Source organism: Corylus avellana, chromosome ca4 (genome assembly GCF_901000735.1).
Source record: "Corylus avellana chromosome ca4, CavTom2PMs-1.0".
In the NCBI taxonomy this organism is placed as follows: Eukaryota; Viridiplantae; Streptophyta; class Magnoliopsida; order Fagales; family Betulaceae; genus Corylus; species Corylus avellana.
Genome location: NC_081544.1, coordinates 3,916,833 through 3,934,027, shown reverse-complemented (window position 1 = coordinate 3,934,027; position 17,195 = coordinate 3,916,833). Strand labels below are relative to the sequence as shown.

At 33.4% G+C, this 17,195-nt stretch overlaps 1 protein-coding gene and 1 pseudogene across 3 annotated transcripts; both read left to right on the top strand.

Annotated features, from left to right (window-relative positions):
* Positions 1-3,365: 3,365 nt before the first annotated feature.
* On the top strand, positions 3,366-7,393 carry LOC132177596 (serine carboxypeptidase-like 7). 3 transcript variants are annotated; one of them, XM_059589978.1, is made up of 14 exons: positions 3,366-3,507; positions 3,595-3,740; positions 4,052-4,104; positions 4,207-4,329; positions 4,430-4,532; positions 4,726-4,763; positions 5,189-5,290; positions 5,695-5,781; positions 5,999-6,160; positions 6,268-6,339; positions 6,427-6,545; positions 6,651-6,764; positions 6,848-6,902; positions 6,988-7,393. In XM_059589978.1, exons 1-14 carry the CDS (start codon positions 3,395-3,397, stop codon positions 7,069-7,071), a joined length of 1,371 nt encoding a protein of 456 aa, XP_059445961.1. In that variant the 5' UTR covers positions 3,366-3,394; the 3' UTR covers positions 7,072-7,393. The 3 variants fall into 3 exon arrangements, with proteins under 3 accessions (XP_059445961.1, XP_059445960.1, XP_059445964.1); XM_059589977.1 differs by having other exon boundaries at positions 4,028-4,104; positions 6,988-7,392; XM_059589981.1 differs by having other exon boundaries at positions 3,418-3,507; positions 4,018-4,104; positions 6,988-7,392.
* Positions 7,394-7,586: 193 nt separating this feature from the next.
* On the top strand, positions 7,587-16,941 carry LOC132177874 (serine carboxypeptidase-like 17; annotated as a pseudogene).
* Positions 16,942-17,195: the final 254 nt, after the last annotated feature.

Sequence of the window (17,195 nt, the reverse complement as noted above, 5' to 3'; positions counted from 1 at the left end):
AATTGAAATTACAATAGGCAAGACATGAATGTCTTTTAGCATTAAACTTTCATCACATATTATAGGTCCCATTACAAAATAATGATTTGGTTTAATAACTACTTCTAAGTCTTCACAAGACATTACACATTCATGAACACTTGATTAGCTAGTAGACAAAAATCTTGGTGGTCCGCACACAACATCTCATCTATAAGCCTTTCAAAGATCATAACATATGAATTTCTTAAAAAATCCTTTATGAATATGCCTCATAACAAAAATCTCAAAACAACTATGTATACACTTTTCATACAAAAAGTATAACAACGAAAACAATGCACTGCATAAACACGAAAGCAAACACCAAAAAAACAAAATGCAAAGCAAAGAAAAATAATATGCTCTAGGATATTCAGAAATAGGCAAAACACTCAATCCTAGGCCTGTTATAGACTCACCTAACTCTAGGTGAGATCACTACCACTTCCCCTCAATGGGTGAATGTTATAATCCTTTCTAACCCACTCTTGAACAATCTTAGGACCATATTTATGACCCAAATAGGGTCTCAATTTAAAATAATTTGGTCAAATATGACCAACTTTGCCACAATGATGACAGGTGGGAACAAACCTTTGAGAAGGTTGTCTTTTATGAGGAGGGATATATTTAGACTTTGATATAGGCAAACCCGACTATCTATCACATTTTTCGTTCTTAGGAGAAGCCGAGTTTTTCCAAAGTCTTTGTGATTTAAACTGAAACCAGTTTAGTTTGATGTGACCAATAATCCCACAATGGTAACATGTCGGAACAAACTTAGCTTGAGTTTGTTTTTTAGAAGAAGTCTTCGATTTGGGCTTCACACAATTATTCAAACAAGAGGTTTTGCCCTTATTCAAATAGACTGTATTAGCCTTGACTTTTTTAACATTCACAAGCTTAACAAATAAGGATTTTCTTTCAGATTTAGAAGCATGTGAAGTAAAGCAAACACCGTTATCAACAATCATATTATGCTTGTTATCAATGCAGAAAAAAATTTTCAGATTATCACTAGAGAATTTTTGTGAGAGTTCTTTTAAATCATTCTTAAGTGATATATTCTTTTTAACAAGCACAGACATCTCAGAATTTAAAGAATCAATCAAGGCATGTGATTTAGGAATTCATTCGCCAAAGACTCTTTTTCTTATTCTACAGTTTTAAAATTCTTACAAAACTTTTTGTATTTGTAGGACAGTTGCCTATAGTCATTAGAGAGGATCTTGTACACATCGTCAATATCATCAAAACCAAAAGAGTCAATGACAAGGGACTGAGATGTATTCATAGTAAAAAAAAAAAAGAGTCAAGGATCTCACTCAGGAATTTAATCCAAACAGAGTGAACCCACTCTGATACCAATTGAAAAATGCTTAACCGACTCTAAAAACTTGTTTACTACAATTTATGCAAAATTAATATTATGAAGCAATAAATAATTCAATCACCCAAAATATATAAAGTAATAAAGAGGTAGACATAGATATTTTAGTTACGAAGAGAAACCTTTTAGAAACCGATCTAAAAGTAAAACCTCTCCGGGGCAGCCAAACCCAGGAAATCACTATCAAAAGATTATCTAGAGATTACAGACACTGGGAACACTTACAACCCTTTGCAAGACCTTGGCTCCGTAAGATCGACATGCTTACAACTCGTCTCCTTGCTTACAATCTTCTTCAATGTGATTCTCCTTTATCGGACCATTCCGATAGACTTTTCAATCATAGATTTATCAAATGAATAACTAAAACTTTAAGAGATTCAATTTAACGCTCACCACATATGATCTCTCTTAGCACAACCTCCGACGAACTCTCTGGGGTGAAAATTCGTGCCTCTCTCTTCTATAATGATGTATATATATACCCGACAAAACCCTAGACCTAACCCACTTAAAATCATGTTTTTGAGCCTAAAACTTACGGGGTGTCCGGACAGGTTAATGGGCTGTCTAGACAGGGCTTTGTGGAGCAGAAATAGAGTTTCTGGAAATGCGGTTTGGACCTGGGGAAGGCCTGTCCGAATAGGGCATGCAATGGGTGAAACATCATTCTAGAAATGTTGTCCAGCCTTGATCAACAACTCTGATAGATGGGCGTTTGTGGTCTGATTGAGCTGAAATTTTGCAGAGACGTTCATAACACATGAATCTACATTATGAACAGTGGAGATTGGATTATGAGCATTCTATATCAGTGTTTGAGTCTGTAAACAGTAACTTATGCATTTTGGAACTGAATTAACCAATATAAGAACTAACACTCGATACACTTTACTTATTGAGCTGCATTTCTCACTTATATCATTTTTCTTTTGTTTTAGATTAAATTGGAGGCCTCTTACGGCAATGTACGAGATCCCATACTTGTTACACATAAGTTTTCAATTTCCTCTTGTTTCAAATAATTTTGTTGTTGTACGTTGTTGTTGACTAATTATATTAATCATGGACAAGTCACTACAGTTGATACTATTATGTTTTTGAGATTTCAAGTTATGTTGATCGGACAATTTTGAATCCATCATTATGTCATTCGTGGGTTAAATTTTATAATAGATTTGTTGATCTTGTTTTATGTCTGAACATTTTAGTATTGTTAGAGTAGCACCCCCAGCCCATAAGAGCTACGTTAGTTAATAATATGGATTAAGAGGTGCAAAGAGTGTGACAACATTAATAAAATTAAAACTGTTTGTCACTAATCACTATTGCAGCTATTGCTTTACTATGAGAGCCACCAACAAAAGGTACAATAGCATTAAACAATATATATCAAGTTGGTAAAGAAGGAAAAGGAAAATTACATATAACGAAAGGTGAAAACTTTAACAATAATCTCAAAACAACTAAAGATTAGTGTCAAACTTAAAATTATTAGGAATGGGTCAAATAAATAACTCGACCAGTAAAGAGAACATGAACTGCCAAAAAAGACAGTACTTAGGCAAAAATCGGTCAGCCAAAAAACTTATATAGAGGCTAGATTGAAACCACCGTAAGAAAAACCACACCAAAGGACAGAAACTAATTAAATTGGACAATAAGTGCCGGGACGAAGGATCAAGTAAAAAGAATGTCATAGAAGATTAAGGTGAGATAAATGGAGAGAGAAAAAAATAATAAATTAGTCCCTTGATCCTATCCATAATACAGTCTTTCAATGCATGATCTGTATATATATATATATATTAACATATAGATTAGCAGAAAGTTGGATAGAGGGTGGCAACCCATTTGACCCATTGGTATGAACGTGTAGCTGTGGGGCATTACTGAAATTAAGCTCTTAGCTACACTAACCAAGCTTAATTCTTAGTTGAGGTAACCACCACCTCTTTGAAGAAACCCAACCACTTTCCCAGAATGTTGTTTGGCATAGTTTCCTTCTTGGCTGTTGCCAACGTTGTTGCATCACAGTGGGTTATCAATAGCCTCCCGGGGTTTTCCGGCGATCTTCCTTTCAAACTTGAAACTGGGTTAGTGTTTTCTAATTACTTCATTTAATCTATTATATATTATTTAATTAATATACAATATTGAATTAATTAATTTATGTAATTTAGGTACATAGGTGTAGGAGAATTGGATGATGTGCAGCTATTCTACTACTTCATTGAGTCTGAGAGGAGTCCAGAAGACGATGCTCTTGTGCTCTGGCTCACCGGTGGCCCCGGTTGCTCTGCTTTTTCTGGCCTCGTATATGAAATGGGTACGTAACTCGTCCAACATGTATACCTTTGATGAAAAATAATTTTATGCTGCAGTAGATACTAATAGTATTAATTTGAAAATTGATAATATATATAAGATAAGAAGATTATTGTAAGATCGAGATTAATTATCAGAGATTAATTAGATTGATTGTCGATCCATCGGGAAAATATTAGGTCAGTCAACCAAAGAATAATAGTACTTTTGTTTTACCTCTCAAAAGAAAACCTAATTATTGCATTTATTATAAGAAATTGCCTTAATTTATTTCATAGATACTTGTAGGTCCATTATCATTTGACTATGCAGAGTCCAAAAGGTACTGGCCAAAATTGAAGTTGAATCCATACTCGTGGACAAAGGTATGAAACTTTAGCCGCCTCCTTGGGTTAATTTCAATGAGATGAGAATTAATTATGTGGTTAATTAATGTAAAGGGAAAGAAAGTGACATCAAAGTTGTAGGTTGCTAATATAATATTTGTGGATGAACCGGTTGGTACTGGATTCTCTTATGCAAAAAGTGCCGAGGGATATAATATCAGTGATACATTAGCAGCATCAGAACTCTATGATTTCCTGCGAAAGGTTAGCCAAAATTATTTAACAAGAATGCTTAATTTGGCATTTGAAATCTATTATTTAATTATAATATTTGGATTTAATTTATGAGTTGCATGGGGTGCAGTGGCTTAAGGCTCATCCGAGATTCCTCAAAAATCCACTGTACATCATGGGAGATTCTTATTCAGGCATAATTATACCAATCCTTGTTCAACAAATATCTGATGGTATATATGAACACCACCTTCTTGATTCATGCTTCTATTTTCCCAAAAAAATAAATAAATAAAAAAATAAAATTTTCGTCATATATAATGATGGATTCAATTCACTCTACTTGTTAATCTCTAGCTTTCTTTTTTATGTATAAATTATAGTGGAAGACATGAAAACATGTTTGTCCTTGCAATTTTACTGCAGGTAATGAAGTCGGTCGGGAGCCACCTATGAATCTCAAGGTAAGTGAATAATGGTATAAGGAGGACTATAGTCATTTTTTAGTCCTCTCAAATGTGATGTAGCGTTTAAAATCACCAATAAATCAAAATTCAATAATAGTTATTTTGCATTCAATGGTAATTTTTGAAAGTCATATCACATTTGAGATGATTCGAAGAGGACTAGAGTCTTCCTTCAGTATTACTCTTCAATTTTTGCACCACACCCCTCCCCCCCCAAATTTATGAGTTACAATGTCTTCGATCTTTCCGCATCCCAAAATGAATAAAAATACCTTCTATAAGATAAATGTTTTTGCAAAAATTAAAACATTGGGAAGTTAATTTGAGAAGTAAATACAGTTAACCCTAAATTGAGTAACTTTGGGATTACTTAATTATCTTAGAATATTAAAAATCAATTTGCTTTAAATTGGGAGTTGCAGGGTTATGTGCTTGGAAACCCACTGACAAATACACATGATGACCTGAATGCAAGAATCCCATTTGCTCACCTAAAGGGGCTTCTATCCGATGAGCTATATGAGGTGAATTTCCTTCCTGCTCTTGTTTTGAGATATCTTAATTATTGTTAGAAAGCTGGTAATTAAGATTTCATGAGTAAATAGTTAAGAAGTTTAGGTATTTAATTAGAAGCTTGTGGCTCTTATTTTCTTATTAATTTGTTTCATAAGAAAAGATTAATCTCGAAACATAGAAAAGATCTACCATTAATTATATGTCCATGGATTACTTTCATTTAATTTTCTTAAAACTCATGAAACATATTAGCTAATTGAATGACCTTACTAGGTTGCCCATAACCAAACATTTTCATGAGTTCTAGATGGTGCTTTTACTTGTAAAATATAGATATATGCGTGTCATATTTATCTCGTTTAAATGTCGTACTAAAAACATTAGATTTTTTTTTTCTTTATTCTTTTTTAAGTCAACTAAAAGGAATTGCAAGGGCGAATATATGAATGTAGATCCAAGCAACGCACCATGTGTGGACGATCTTCGGGTATTTACTGAGGTGAGTGAGAAGGCCACTTGTTTTTATAACACATCATTATTTTTTAATATTATTTAAATATTAATTAAATGATTAAATTCAATATTTTTTATTAAAATATAGGTCTTAAATTCGAATCCTACTATACAATTTATTGCTCATGGAATTAAGACACATGAATTTATTAATAAGCTTTATATATGATATGGCATAATTGATGAACATCTTGAATTTGCAGTGTACAGAGAAAATAGTTCGTGGACAAATATTGGAACCTACATGCCAGTTATTATCCCCAAAACGAAGGGTATCAAAGTGGGATCCAGATGCTCTTAATGGGGATTCCCTAGACCTCCTCCAATCCATCTCTAATCTTCATGAACCTCGACGATGGTGTCGGGTAAAAAACGACAAGTTTATATATGTCGTACTCTATTAATTAAGATTTAACCAACAATTAATTAATATTAACTAAAATGGTTAATTAATTACTCCCTTGGTACGTAGGAATATAACTATTTGTTCTCATACATTTGGGCGAATGATAAAAGTGTTCAAAAAGCTCTTCACATTCGCGAGGTGAGTTTATTCTTAAACTAATTATTAATTAGACCAATTAATTTTAGTTAATTAGTAGTTAATTATTGAAAATTGAGAATATATCAGGGGAGCATCGAGGAATGGGTGAGATGCAATGAGAGCTTGGTCTACACATATGATGTCCCAAGTAGTCTAAATTATCACCGCAACCTTATCAAGAAAGGCTACCAAGTTCTTATTTACAGGTAATATTATAAGAATAATTAGTCACATAATCTGTCATATTTCTAATTATCTCATGGTTTATAGAGTTTCTTACCCTTATAGTTCCTCTTAACGCATGCATGCAGTGGAGATCATGACATGGTTATTCCATACATCGCTACACATGCATGGATAGAATCGTTAAATCTGACTACAGCCCAGGATTGGAGGCCATGGTTTGTGGATGGACAAATTGCAGGGTAATTATTGTAATTAATTAACCCACTTTTCTTAATCCCCACAGCATTAATTGCAATTTGTATGCCAATTCAAAAATTTGTAGGTTCACAATGCAGTACACATGGAAAAAGTTCTGCTTGACATTTGCAACTGTAAAGGCAAGAATAAATTTCTATTTAATTGTTGTACATATATACTGATTTTATCTAATTAAGTAATTACCAAAAGCTAACTCTTTCGCAGGGAGGAGGCCACACAGCTCCAGAGTACAAGCCCAGCGAATGTCTTGCCATGATTGATAGGTGGTTATCTTACTACCCTCTCTAGTCAATAGCAGGGTGGAGTCAGGAATTTATCTTTGGATTGGAGGAGCTGAAATAAAATGTAATGATAAGATAATTTTTTATTCAAAAAAGTGATAAACTGTTACGAGAATTAAGTTTTATGCGAAATAATCATTAATAATAGGATATATTAAAATATGTGATACCGTAAAATATTTTATTATGTTTATTTTTATTTGATATTGTCTTTATTTATTTCCATGTAAGAGTCTTGATGACTCAGTCCTAGTTTATATTATAATAAGAGCTGATGACTCAACCCTACAAAATATTGTAATAGTTTGCCTATTTAAAGCCCATTATGTTATGAATAAAACAACCAGAAAATTAATCCAAACTTTATGTTTGAAAAGGTTTTAAGTTCCCTTCAACAAATCTAAATGGTCTGCGTTCCCTCAAAACCTAACAATCTTTCTCGTTACGTGTATATAAAAGTATTCACATAACATTGGTATCAGAGCAACCAGGTTGATTGTTTTCTATAGCAATCAAGGATTCATGGATGATTCACGTCTTGATCAACTTGAACAACAATTTGCTAGTCTCATAACTATGGGTCAAATAAAGAACTCGACCCATAAGAAGAACATGGACTGCCAAAGAAGGCAGTATGAAAAACGTTATGCAGGTTTATATCACACAATATGTAGAATTAACAGATATTTAACTATGAGCAAACACTCACGAAAATATGTAAAATCAAACACAAGGATTTTGGTGACGAAGAAGAAACCTTTTAAAAAACGCTTTAAAAGTAAAACCTCTTCGGGGCAACCAAATCAAGTAAATCACTATCAGAAAGATGTTCAGAGATTACAGACATTAGAAATACTTACAACCCGATGCAAGACCTTAACTATGTAGGATCGAGAAGCCTCCAACTCATCTCCTCGTTCACAATCTCTTTCAACGTGATTTTCTTTTACCAGACCCTTCCTACTTCTCAATCAAGCACAATGAAACTAACAATAATCCTCTAAAAGAAATGATTAGGCTCACATAGATTTTTTCTCTAAGCACAGCCTCTCATGAAACTTAGGGTAGAATTTCGTACATTTCTCTCTCTATAAAGTTGTTTATATATGAGTACACCCCTAGACCTAGACCCACTCAAACACATTTAAAACCAATATCCGACGCGTGGTGTTCGAATAGAAAGTTTCACCAATATGAGGTTTTGACAAGTATATCAAATCAAAAGTCAAACATTATCATACTAAAGCCTAGCCACTCTCATCCTATACATTCCTCTTTGTAAAAAATTTGCACAAGTTTGACACAGTGAAATAAATTCCTTTTGGAATATGAATTTTTTATTTTATTTGTTTCACTATTTTGTTTCTTTTTCTCTTTGAGAAACAGTTCTTAAACTTTTGGTGCGTATCACAAAAAGAGGAATGCAGGAATTTTTAAGCCCTAGGTTCAACTAGCATATGGTCAATTTGAAAAATAAGACTAGTCAAAAACCTCATATAGTTACCTAACAGACTTCACATTTAAAGTTAAGAAATAACCTCAAATTAAGCTGAAATGTATACAAGAGATTAAGCATAGGCAAAACGTACCACATAAGCTCTGGCTCTAGGTAATCATAAGAACAAGTCCATTGAAACAAATTTTCATCTCATGCATATTAAGAACATTCCAAGATGCAAAGAATTAAATCCATGAAAACAACATGAAAAATTAATAGACTATCTAGGTGCATAAGACAAAAGAAAGAGAGAAAAAACAACCAAAGTAAAATATTTTTATCTTTTTGAAATTGTTCACAAAAGAAAAGCACATAAATGAAAACAAATGCAAAACAAAAACAATGCAGTGTAAAAAGAAAAACAACATGCTCTAGGATATGCAAAGATATGCAAGACAACCAATCCTAGGCATATTATTGACTCACCTAACATAAGGTGAGATCACAACCACTCCCCCTCAACGAGTGAATGATATCATCCTTCCTAACCCACACTTGGTTAATCATTGGAACAGATTTGTGACTCTTGTCAAACTTATCTATCCTAAATAACAATTCTTTCATCATCATAAGCAACCCCTCGTAATATTTCTTAGAGTAGGAAATCTCACTCTTATGCTCATGGGATTTTAATTCGAAACATTTTAGTCAAATATGACCAACTTTACCACAATGATGACAGGTGGGAACAAACCTTTGAGAATGTTGTCTTTTATGAGGGATGTATCTAGATTCCGATCTAGACAAGCACAACTTTCTACCACCTTTTTCTTTCTTTGGAACATCCGCTTTGTTCCAAGGTCTTTGAGATTTTAATTGAAAACAGTTCGGTCTAATATTGTGACCAACAATCCCACAATGGTGGCATGTATGAACAAACTTAACTTGAATTTGTTTCTTAGAAGAAGTATTGGATTTAGGCTTCACACAATTATTCAAATAAGAAGTTTTGTCATTATCCAAACAGACTATATTAGCCTTGATTTCTTTAACATTCACAGGCTTAACAAACAAAGTCTTTCTTTCAAATTCAGAAGCATGTGAAGTAGAGTTACCAACATTATCAGCAATCACACTATGCTTGTTATCAACATAGAAAAAACTTTTCATATTATCACTAGAGAATTTTTGTGAGAGTTCTCTAGAATCTTTCAAATCATTCTCAAGAGATATATTCTTTTCAACAAGCTTAGAAATCTCATAATTTAAAGAATCAATCAAGGCATATGATTCATACAATTTGGTCATCAAGGATTCTTTTTCCAATTCTACATGTTTAAAATTCTTACAAATCTTTCTGTATTTGTAGGATAGTTGACTATACTAATCAAAGATGATTTTGTACACAATGTTAAGGTCATCAAAACTAAAAGAGTCGGACTGAGATGTATTCATAGTAAAAAGAAGTCAAGGATCTCACTCAGGATTTTAATACTTCACGGAGTAAACCTGCTTTAATACCAATTGAAAAACTCTATGCAAGTGTATATCACACAATATGCGGAATTAACAGAAATTTAACTATGAGCAAACACTCACAAAAATACGTAAAATCAAACACAAAGACTTTGGTGACAAAGAGAAAACATTTTAGAAAACGCTTTAAAGTAAATCATCTCCAGGGCAACCAGACCCAAGAAATCATTATCAGAAAGATGTTTAGAGATTATAGACACTAGGAATACTTACAACCCGATGCAAGACCTTGATTATGTAAGATCGACAAGCCTCCAACTCGTATCCTTGCTCACAATCTCATTCAACGTGATTCTCCTTTATCGGACTCTTCCGATAAACTTCTCAATCAAGCATAATAAAACTAACAATAATCCTCTAAAGATGAATGATTAGGCTCACACAGATTTTCTCTCTAAGCATAGCCTCTCACGAAACCTATGGCAGAATTTCGTACATTTCTCTCTCTATAAAGTTGTTTTTATATGAGTACATTAAACCCTAAACCTAGACCCACTCAAACACATTTAAAACCAATATCTGACGCGTGGTGTCCGGACAGGGTAAGAGCCTATCCGGACAGCAAGTCTAAAATAGGTGTTTGGCAACTTGCTGGAAAGCATGTTCGGATAGCCTAGCAAAACCACTGCGTTGGGGAAAATTGAGTTGCTGAAAATGGTGTATGGACAGCTCTATCTTCGTGTCCAGACACCCTTGTCTTGTGAATAGATCTTGGAGCTTTGGAACTTCCGTTTTGATCACTGAATTAGCCAACACAAAAACTAACACAGTACGTAGGCAAAATTCTATAAACGAAAAAAACCTATAGATGGATCCCTTGTAAAGATGATGAATTGTATAGTTTGATTTCAGTTACTTTGATGTTCCTTGGTAGATGCTATGATTGTAATGATTAATGTTTTATAGAATCTTGATGTTTCCACTACTTAGTATCCTCTCTTTTCGAGGAGTAAAGATCCCTTAGTCTTGTTCCTCGCAGAATAAGACGTGAAACGAACCGTGAAATTAATTATCAGTTAATTAATTTTCGTAGCGTTACAATTATGATCGAGAGTAATGTTATAAGGAAGATTAAAGTCCCCTCAAAATGTGATGTAGCATTACTCTATGATCAAAAGAGTCTTTTGGTATTATTACCAAAAACAAAAACAAACAAAAAACAAAACAAAAAATCTGCTTAACTGTCCGTTGAATGGGAAACCTTACTCCAGAAAATCGCCTCATTAGGATGAAGAAAATCTGCTTAACTGTTAATTACTAATTGTTTTTATCTTGATCTCTTGTTTTAAATTTTTTCTTTTCTTTTCAAATTTTCTGTCTGATTCGCAGTGTAATCTATCTGTCTTCAATTATGCACACACACGGTCAGAGTGAAAGAGGAATAAAGCAACTTTCCCTTTCATTCCCTTATTCCACACCCTCTTATTTTACCGTTTATTAATATTGATAAATATGTTATTTTACGTACGTAGTTGCAATTAAGCTGAAAAAACGAAGTTCTTAGGTTAATTCTTTCGGCGCGCAGGATAGCAACAAAACAAAAATAATAATATAGATAATCTATGACTCAAACATGAACATCAAAGAGAGTCATGTTATACAATCATCTCTTTTTGTAAATTCAATATAACAATCTTATGAGTCTCATATAAATTTAATAGTATGGTTAAAAAATGATTGAAAAAAATAAATTGTATTATTTCTCATCTATAATAATAAAATATAGATAAGAAGAAAGTTGGATAGAGGGTGGCAACCCATTTGACCCATTGGTATGAACCTGTAGCTGTTGGGTATTACTTAAATTAAGCTCTCTAAGTAGCTTAATTAAGGCAGCCAACACCTCTTTGAGAAGAAACCCAACCATTTTCCCAGCAGCAACAGCAACAGCAGCCGCATGATGAGTAGAATGTTGTTTGGCATAGTTTCCTTCTTGGCTGCTGCCAACGTTGTTGCATCACAGTGGGTTATCAATAGCCTCCCGGGGTTTCCCGGCGATCTTCCTTTCAAACTTGAAACTGGGTTAGTGTTTTCTAATTACTTCATTTAGTCTATTATATATTATTTAATTAATATACAATATTGAATTAATTAATTTATGTAATTTAGGTACATAGGTGTAGGAGAATTGGATGATGTGCAGCTATTCTACTACTTCATTGAGTCTGAGAGGAGTCCAGAAGACGATGCTCTTGTGCTCTGGCTCACTGGTGGCCCCGGTTGCTCTGCTTTTTCTGGCCTCGTATATGAAATGGGTACGTAACTCGTCCAACATGTATACCTTTGATGAAAAATAATTTTACGCTGCAGTAGATACTAAATAGTATTAATTTGAAAATTGATAATATATATAAGATAAGAAGATTAATGTAAGAGATTAATTATAATAGATTAATTAGATTGATTATCGATCCATCGGGAAAATATTAGGTCAGTCAACCAAAGAATAATAGTACATTTGTTTTACCTATCAAAAGAAAACCTACTTATTGCATTTATTATAAGAAATTGCCTTAATTTATTTCACAGATACCTGTAGGTCCATTATCATTTGACTATGCAAAGTCCAAAAGGTACTGGCCAAAATTGAAGTTGAATCCATACTCGTGGACAATGGTATATGAGACTTTAGCTGCCTCCTTGGGTTAATTTCAATGAGATGAGAATTAATTATGTGGTTAATACTAAACAAAGTTGTAGGTTGCTAATATAATATTTGTGGATGAGCCGGTTGGTACTGGATTCTCTTATGCAAAAAGTCTCGATGGTTATAATATCAGTGATATATTAGCAGTAGCAGAACTCTATGATTTCCTACGAAAGGTGAGTTAATACTTAATTTGGCATTTGAAATCTATTATTTAAGTATAATATTAATTAATAATTAATATTTGGATTTAATTTATGAGTTGCATGTGGTGCAGTGGCGTAAGGCTCATCCGAGATTCCTCAAAAATCCACTGTACATCATGGGAGATTCTTATTCAGGCATAATTATACCAATCCTTGTTCAACAAGTATCTGATGGTATATATGAACACCACCTTCATGATTCATGCTTCTATTTTCCAAAAAAAAAAAAAATTGACGTCATATATAATGATGGGTTCAATTCAATCTACTTGATAATGTCTAGCTTTTTTTTTTTTTTTTTTTTTTTTTTTGTAATAATCTTTTTTATGCATAAATTATAATGGAAGAGATGAAATCATGTTTGGCCTTGCAATTTTATTGTAGGTAATGAAGCCGGTCGGGAGCCGCCTATGAATCTCAAGGTAATTTTTCGAACTATGTTTATCTCTCTCTAACTACTTACGGAGTTGAAATATTTTTCAAATTTTTTAAATTTTGTAATGTCGCCCATCCAGGACCCAAAATAACAAAAATATCCATCGTAAGCAGAACAAAATTTGAAAAAAAGGTAAGTCAATTTTTATCTTATAAATGGGTTTTACAACCCTTGAGCTATATCTATGCCATTTGTATAAAGCTCAGTCTCACCTATTAAAGAATCAGTGTATGACTTGATACCCCATGAGGTTTTTTTATAATACACCAACTTTTTGTTATTTTGAGTCCTTAAAGGGAGACATTGTAACTTCAATGGTAAATTGAAAGGGACATTGCAAAACTTGACACATTGGATCACAATGGAGATATTGTGAAGGAAGATAGTCAGAAGAAGAGGTCAATGTATTTAACCCAAAATTTAATAACTTATATTACTTTAGTTGGTTATTGTCAATTAATAATTGTCTTTCTGTTTTGCGCTTCTTATCTTATATTAATTGCCAATCAATTTACTTTAAATTGGGAGCTGCAGGGTTATGTGATTGGAAACCCAGTGACAAATACACATGATGACTTGAATGCAAGAATCCCATTTGCTCATCTGAAGGCCCTTATATCCGATGAACAATATGAGGTGAATTTCCTTCTTGCTCTTGTTTTGAGACTTCTTCTTGTATTGGCTAATTCCTGGTAAATATAAAGTTAGAAGCTGGTAATTAAGATTCAGTAAATAATTAAAGAGTTTAGGTATTTAATTAGAAGCTAGTGGCTCTTTATTATTATTATTATTATTATTTGTCCCATGTTTGTTTTGATAGAAAAAATTAATCACGAAACAAAGATCAAAAGATCTACCAATTATATCTCCTTGAATTACTTTCATGCAATTTTCTGAATTATTTCGACGTAAAATGATTTCTGAAAAATAGTTTCTCTAATTTCTAGAAAATAGTTTATCTATTTTCTGGTATTTGGTGCAATGTAAAATAATAGTTAACAAAAAATATTTTCAGTTTGACCAAAAATTCGTCTTTAATTTTCAGAAAATTGTTTCTATTTTTGAAAACCGTAAACCATTTTTCAAATTTGAGCATCTCATTCTTAAATTGATAGACCCAGCCAGAAAGTCACCGGGACTCACCCGGGACCTAACCACAACCCTCCCGGGACTTGTTCGAGACATCGTAGGAACTCGTTCAGGACTCGCCGAGGACTTGTCCAAGACCTCGCCTAGGACCCAACCGGATAGGTCTCGGTTGGGACCTATGATATAACATTTCTCTCCTCTGGGACCTGCCCGGGACCCAATCGCGACTTGACTGGGATCCCATCGGGCCCAGCCCAAGATATCTTGGATTGGTTCTAGTTGGGTCCCTGCGGGATCTCGGACTGGTTCCGGTCTGGTTCCAAGCTAATTGTCCCAACCATGTCAGGTCCTGGTTAGGTGTCCGGCGGGTCCCAAGTTAGTTCCCGATCAGGTACCGGAGGGGCTCGATTAGGATACCTCAAAGACCTAGTCGGGACATTTTTGTAATTTTAAATTTAATATGATTAAATGAAAAAATATATATAACAAAAAAAAAAAAAAAAAATTGATCTTTCATATGAGCCAAGCCCCATAAAATATTTTTTCATGAAATTAGTTTGCTAAAAACATTTTTCAACAAAAAAACATGTTACGTGTCGAAAGAAACGGAGTATTAACTAATGAAACAAATTAGTACCCTTTTGCAGCGATCAGTTTCCACCATTTTTTTCTTGATGGTGCTTTGCCTTGAAAATATGTTCTTTCTATATGTCACATTTATATTATTTTAAATATCATACTAATTAAAAACGGGTGATTTTTTTTTTCGTCAACTAAAAAGAATTGCAAGGGCGAGTATATGATTGTAGATCCAAAAAAATGCACCATGTGTGGACGATCTCAAGGTATTTGCAAAGGTGAGTGAGACATCATTTATTGTTAAAATATTAATTAAATAATTAAATTTACTATTTTTAGCTAAAATTGATGAATATCTTGAATTTTCAGTGTACTGATAAAATATTTCTTGGACAAATCTTGGAACCTACATGCCAGAACTTATCCCCAAAACGTAGAGGATCAAAGTGGGATCCAGAGGCTCTTAATGAGGATTCCCTAGACCTCCTCCAATCGATCTCTAATCTTCATGAACCTGGACGATGGTGTCGGGTAAAAACGACAACTTTATATATGTCGTACTCTATTAATTAAGATTTAACCAACAATTAATTAATATTAACTAAATGGTTGGTAGGCATATAACTATTTGTTCTCCTACATTTGGGCGAATGATAAAAGTGTTCAAAAAGCTCTTCACATTCGCGAGGTGAGTTTATTATTAAACTAATTATTAATTAGTCCAATTAATTTTAGTTAATTAGCAGTTAATCCAAAATTGACAAATATATCAGGGGAGCATCAACGAGTGGGTGAGATGCAATGTGAGCTTGGTCTACACACCTGATGTTTCAATTAGTGTAAATTATCACCGCAACCTTATCAAGAAAGGCTACCAAGTTCTTATTTACAGGTAATATAAGAATAATTTATATTAATAATTAGAGTTAATTACTTTTTTAGTACTTAAGTTTTCATGTTTTTATTTTTTTCTACCTAGATTTTAATTCGTATTACAGATGGTACCTAATTTATGGGTAAATATCAGTAAAGTGTCTTTGTCATCATTTCATCAATGAAACTAACAAACTACAATGAGATTGGTTTCGGACACTCCTACGGCCGGTCTGGGGGTGGTTTAACCACCCCATGGCCTCTTGGGGTGATCAAAGGCCTATGGGAGTGGTTTCAGTCATTCCTTTTTGGCCATTGGGAATAGCCGAACCACCCTAAAGTGCCTTAGGAGTGGTTCACATGACCTCCAAACAGGCTGAAAGGGTGGCCGAATCACCCCATAGTAATCTGTTAGTTTGGTTAACGGAATGGTAATAGAGGTATTAAATTAGTATTTACCTTTAAGTCAAATACTATCTATGATATGAATTGAAACTTAGGTAAAAAAAATAAAAACGTAAAAATTTAAGTACTAAAAAGATAATTAATCCTAATAATTATCACATAATCTGTCATGTTTCTATTTATCTAATGGTTTATAGAATTTCTTACCGAAGGTTCTCCCTTTTTGTTCCTCTTAACGCATGCAGTGGAGACCACGACATGAGTATTCCATACGTGGCTACAAATGCATGGATAGAAACGTTAAATCTGACTATAGCCCAGGATTGGAGGCCATGGTTTGTGGATGGACAAATTGCAGGGTAATTATTGTAATTAATTAACCCACTTTTCTTAATCCCCACAGCATTAATTACAATTTGTATGCCAATTCAAAAATTTGTAGGTTCACAATGCAGTATACATGGAAAAAGTACTGCTTGACATTTGCAACTGTAAAGGCAAGAATAAATTTCTATTTAATTGTGCAATTGTTGTATTTATATAATGATTATCAAAAGCTAACTCTATTAGTTGCCTCTTTGTAGGGAGGGGGCCACACAGCACCAGAGTATAAGCCCAGTGAATGTCTTGCCATGATTGATAGATGGTTATCTTACTACCCTTTGTAGTCAATATATAGTGGATTATATATACCAACTTATTTAGCTGTGTAACCTTGATCTCTATGGAAATCTTCAAATAATTTTATTGGTGTAGTCAACACTATAATGGAAGTCAACACTCCAACTTCTAGCTTCACTCTTTTCTATTTTTTCCATTGTGTTGTTTTCGGTTATTGAAATATGAACATGATAAACTCCTAAATATATATTTCGAACAATCCATTAAATCCATCTTCAAGGAAATTTTATTATCTATTTGA

What these genes read in the sequence shown, in the direction of transcription:
- LOC132177596 (XM_059589977.1), top strand. Translation starts at nt 3,395, where the DNA reads ATGTTGTTTGGCATAGTTTCCTTCTTGGCTGTTGCCAACGTTGTTGCA. An exon ending in ATCCATACTCGTGGACAAAG is followed by an intron (nt 4,105 to 4,206) that starts GTATGAAACTTT and finishes TCAAAGTTGTAG; the next exon opens with GTTGCTAATATAATATTTGT. An exon ending in AGCCACCTATGAATCTCAAG is followed by an intron (nt 4,764 to 5,188) that starts GTAAGTGAATAA and finishes TGGGAGTTGCAG; the next exon opens with GGTTATGTGCTTGGAAACCC.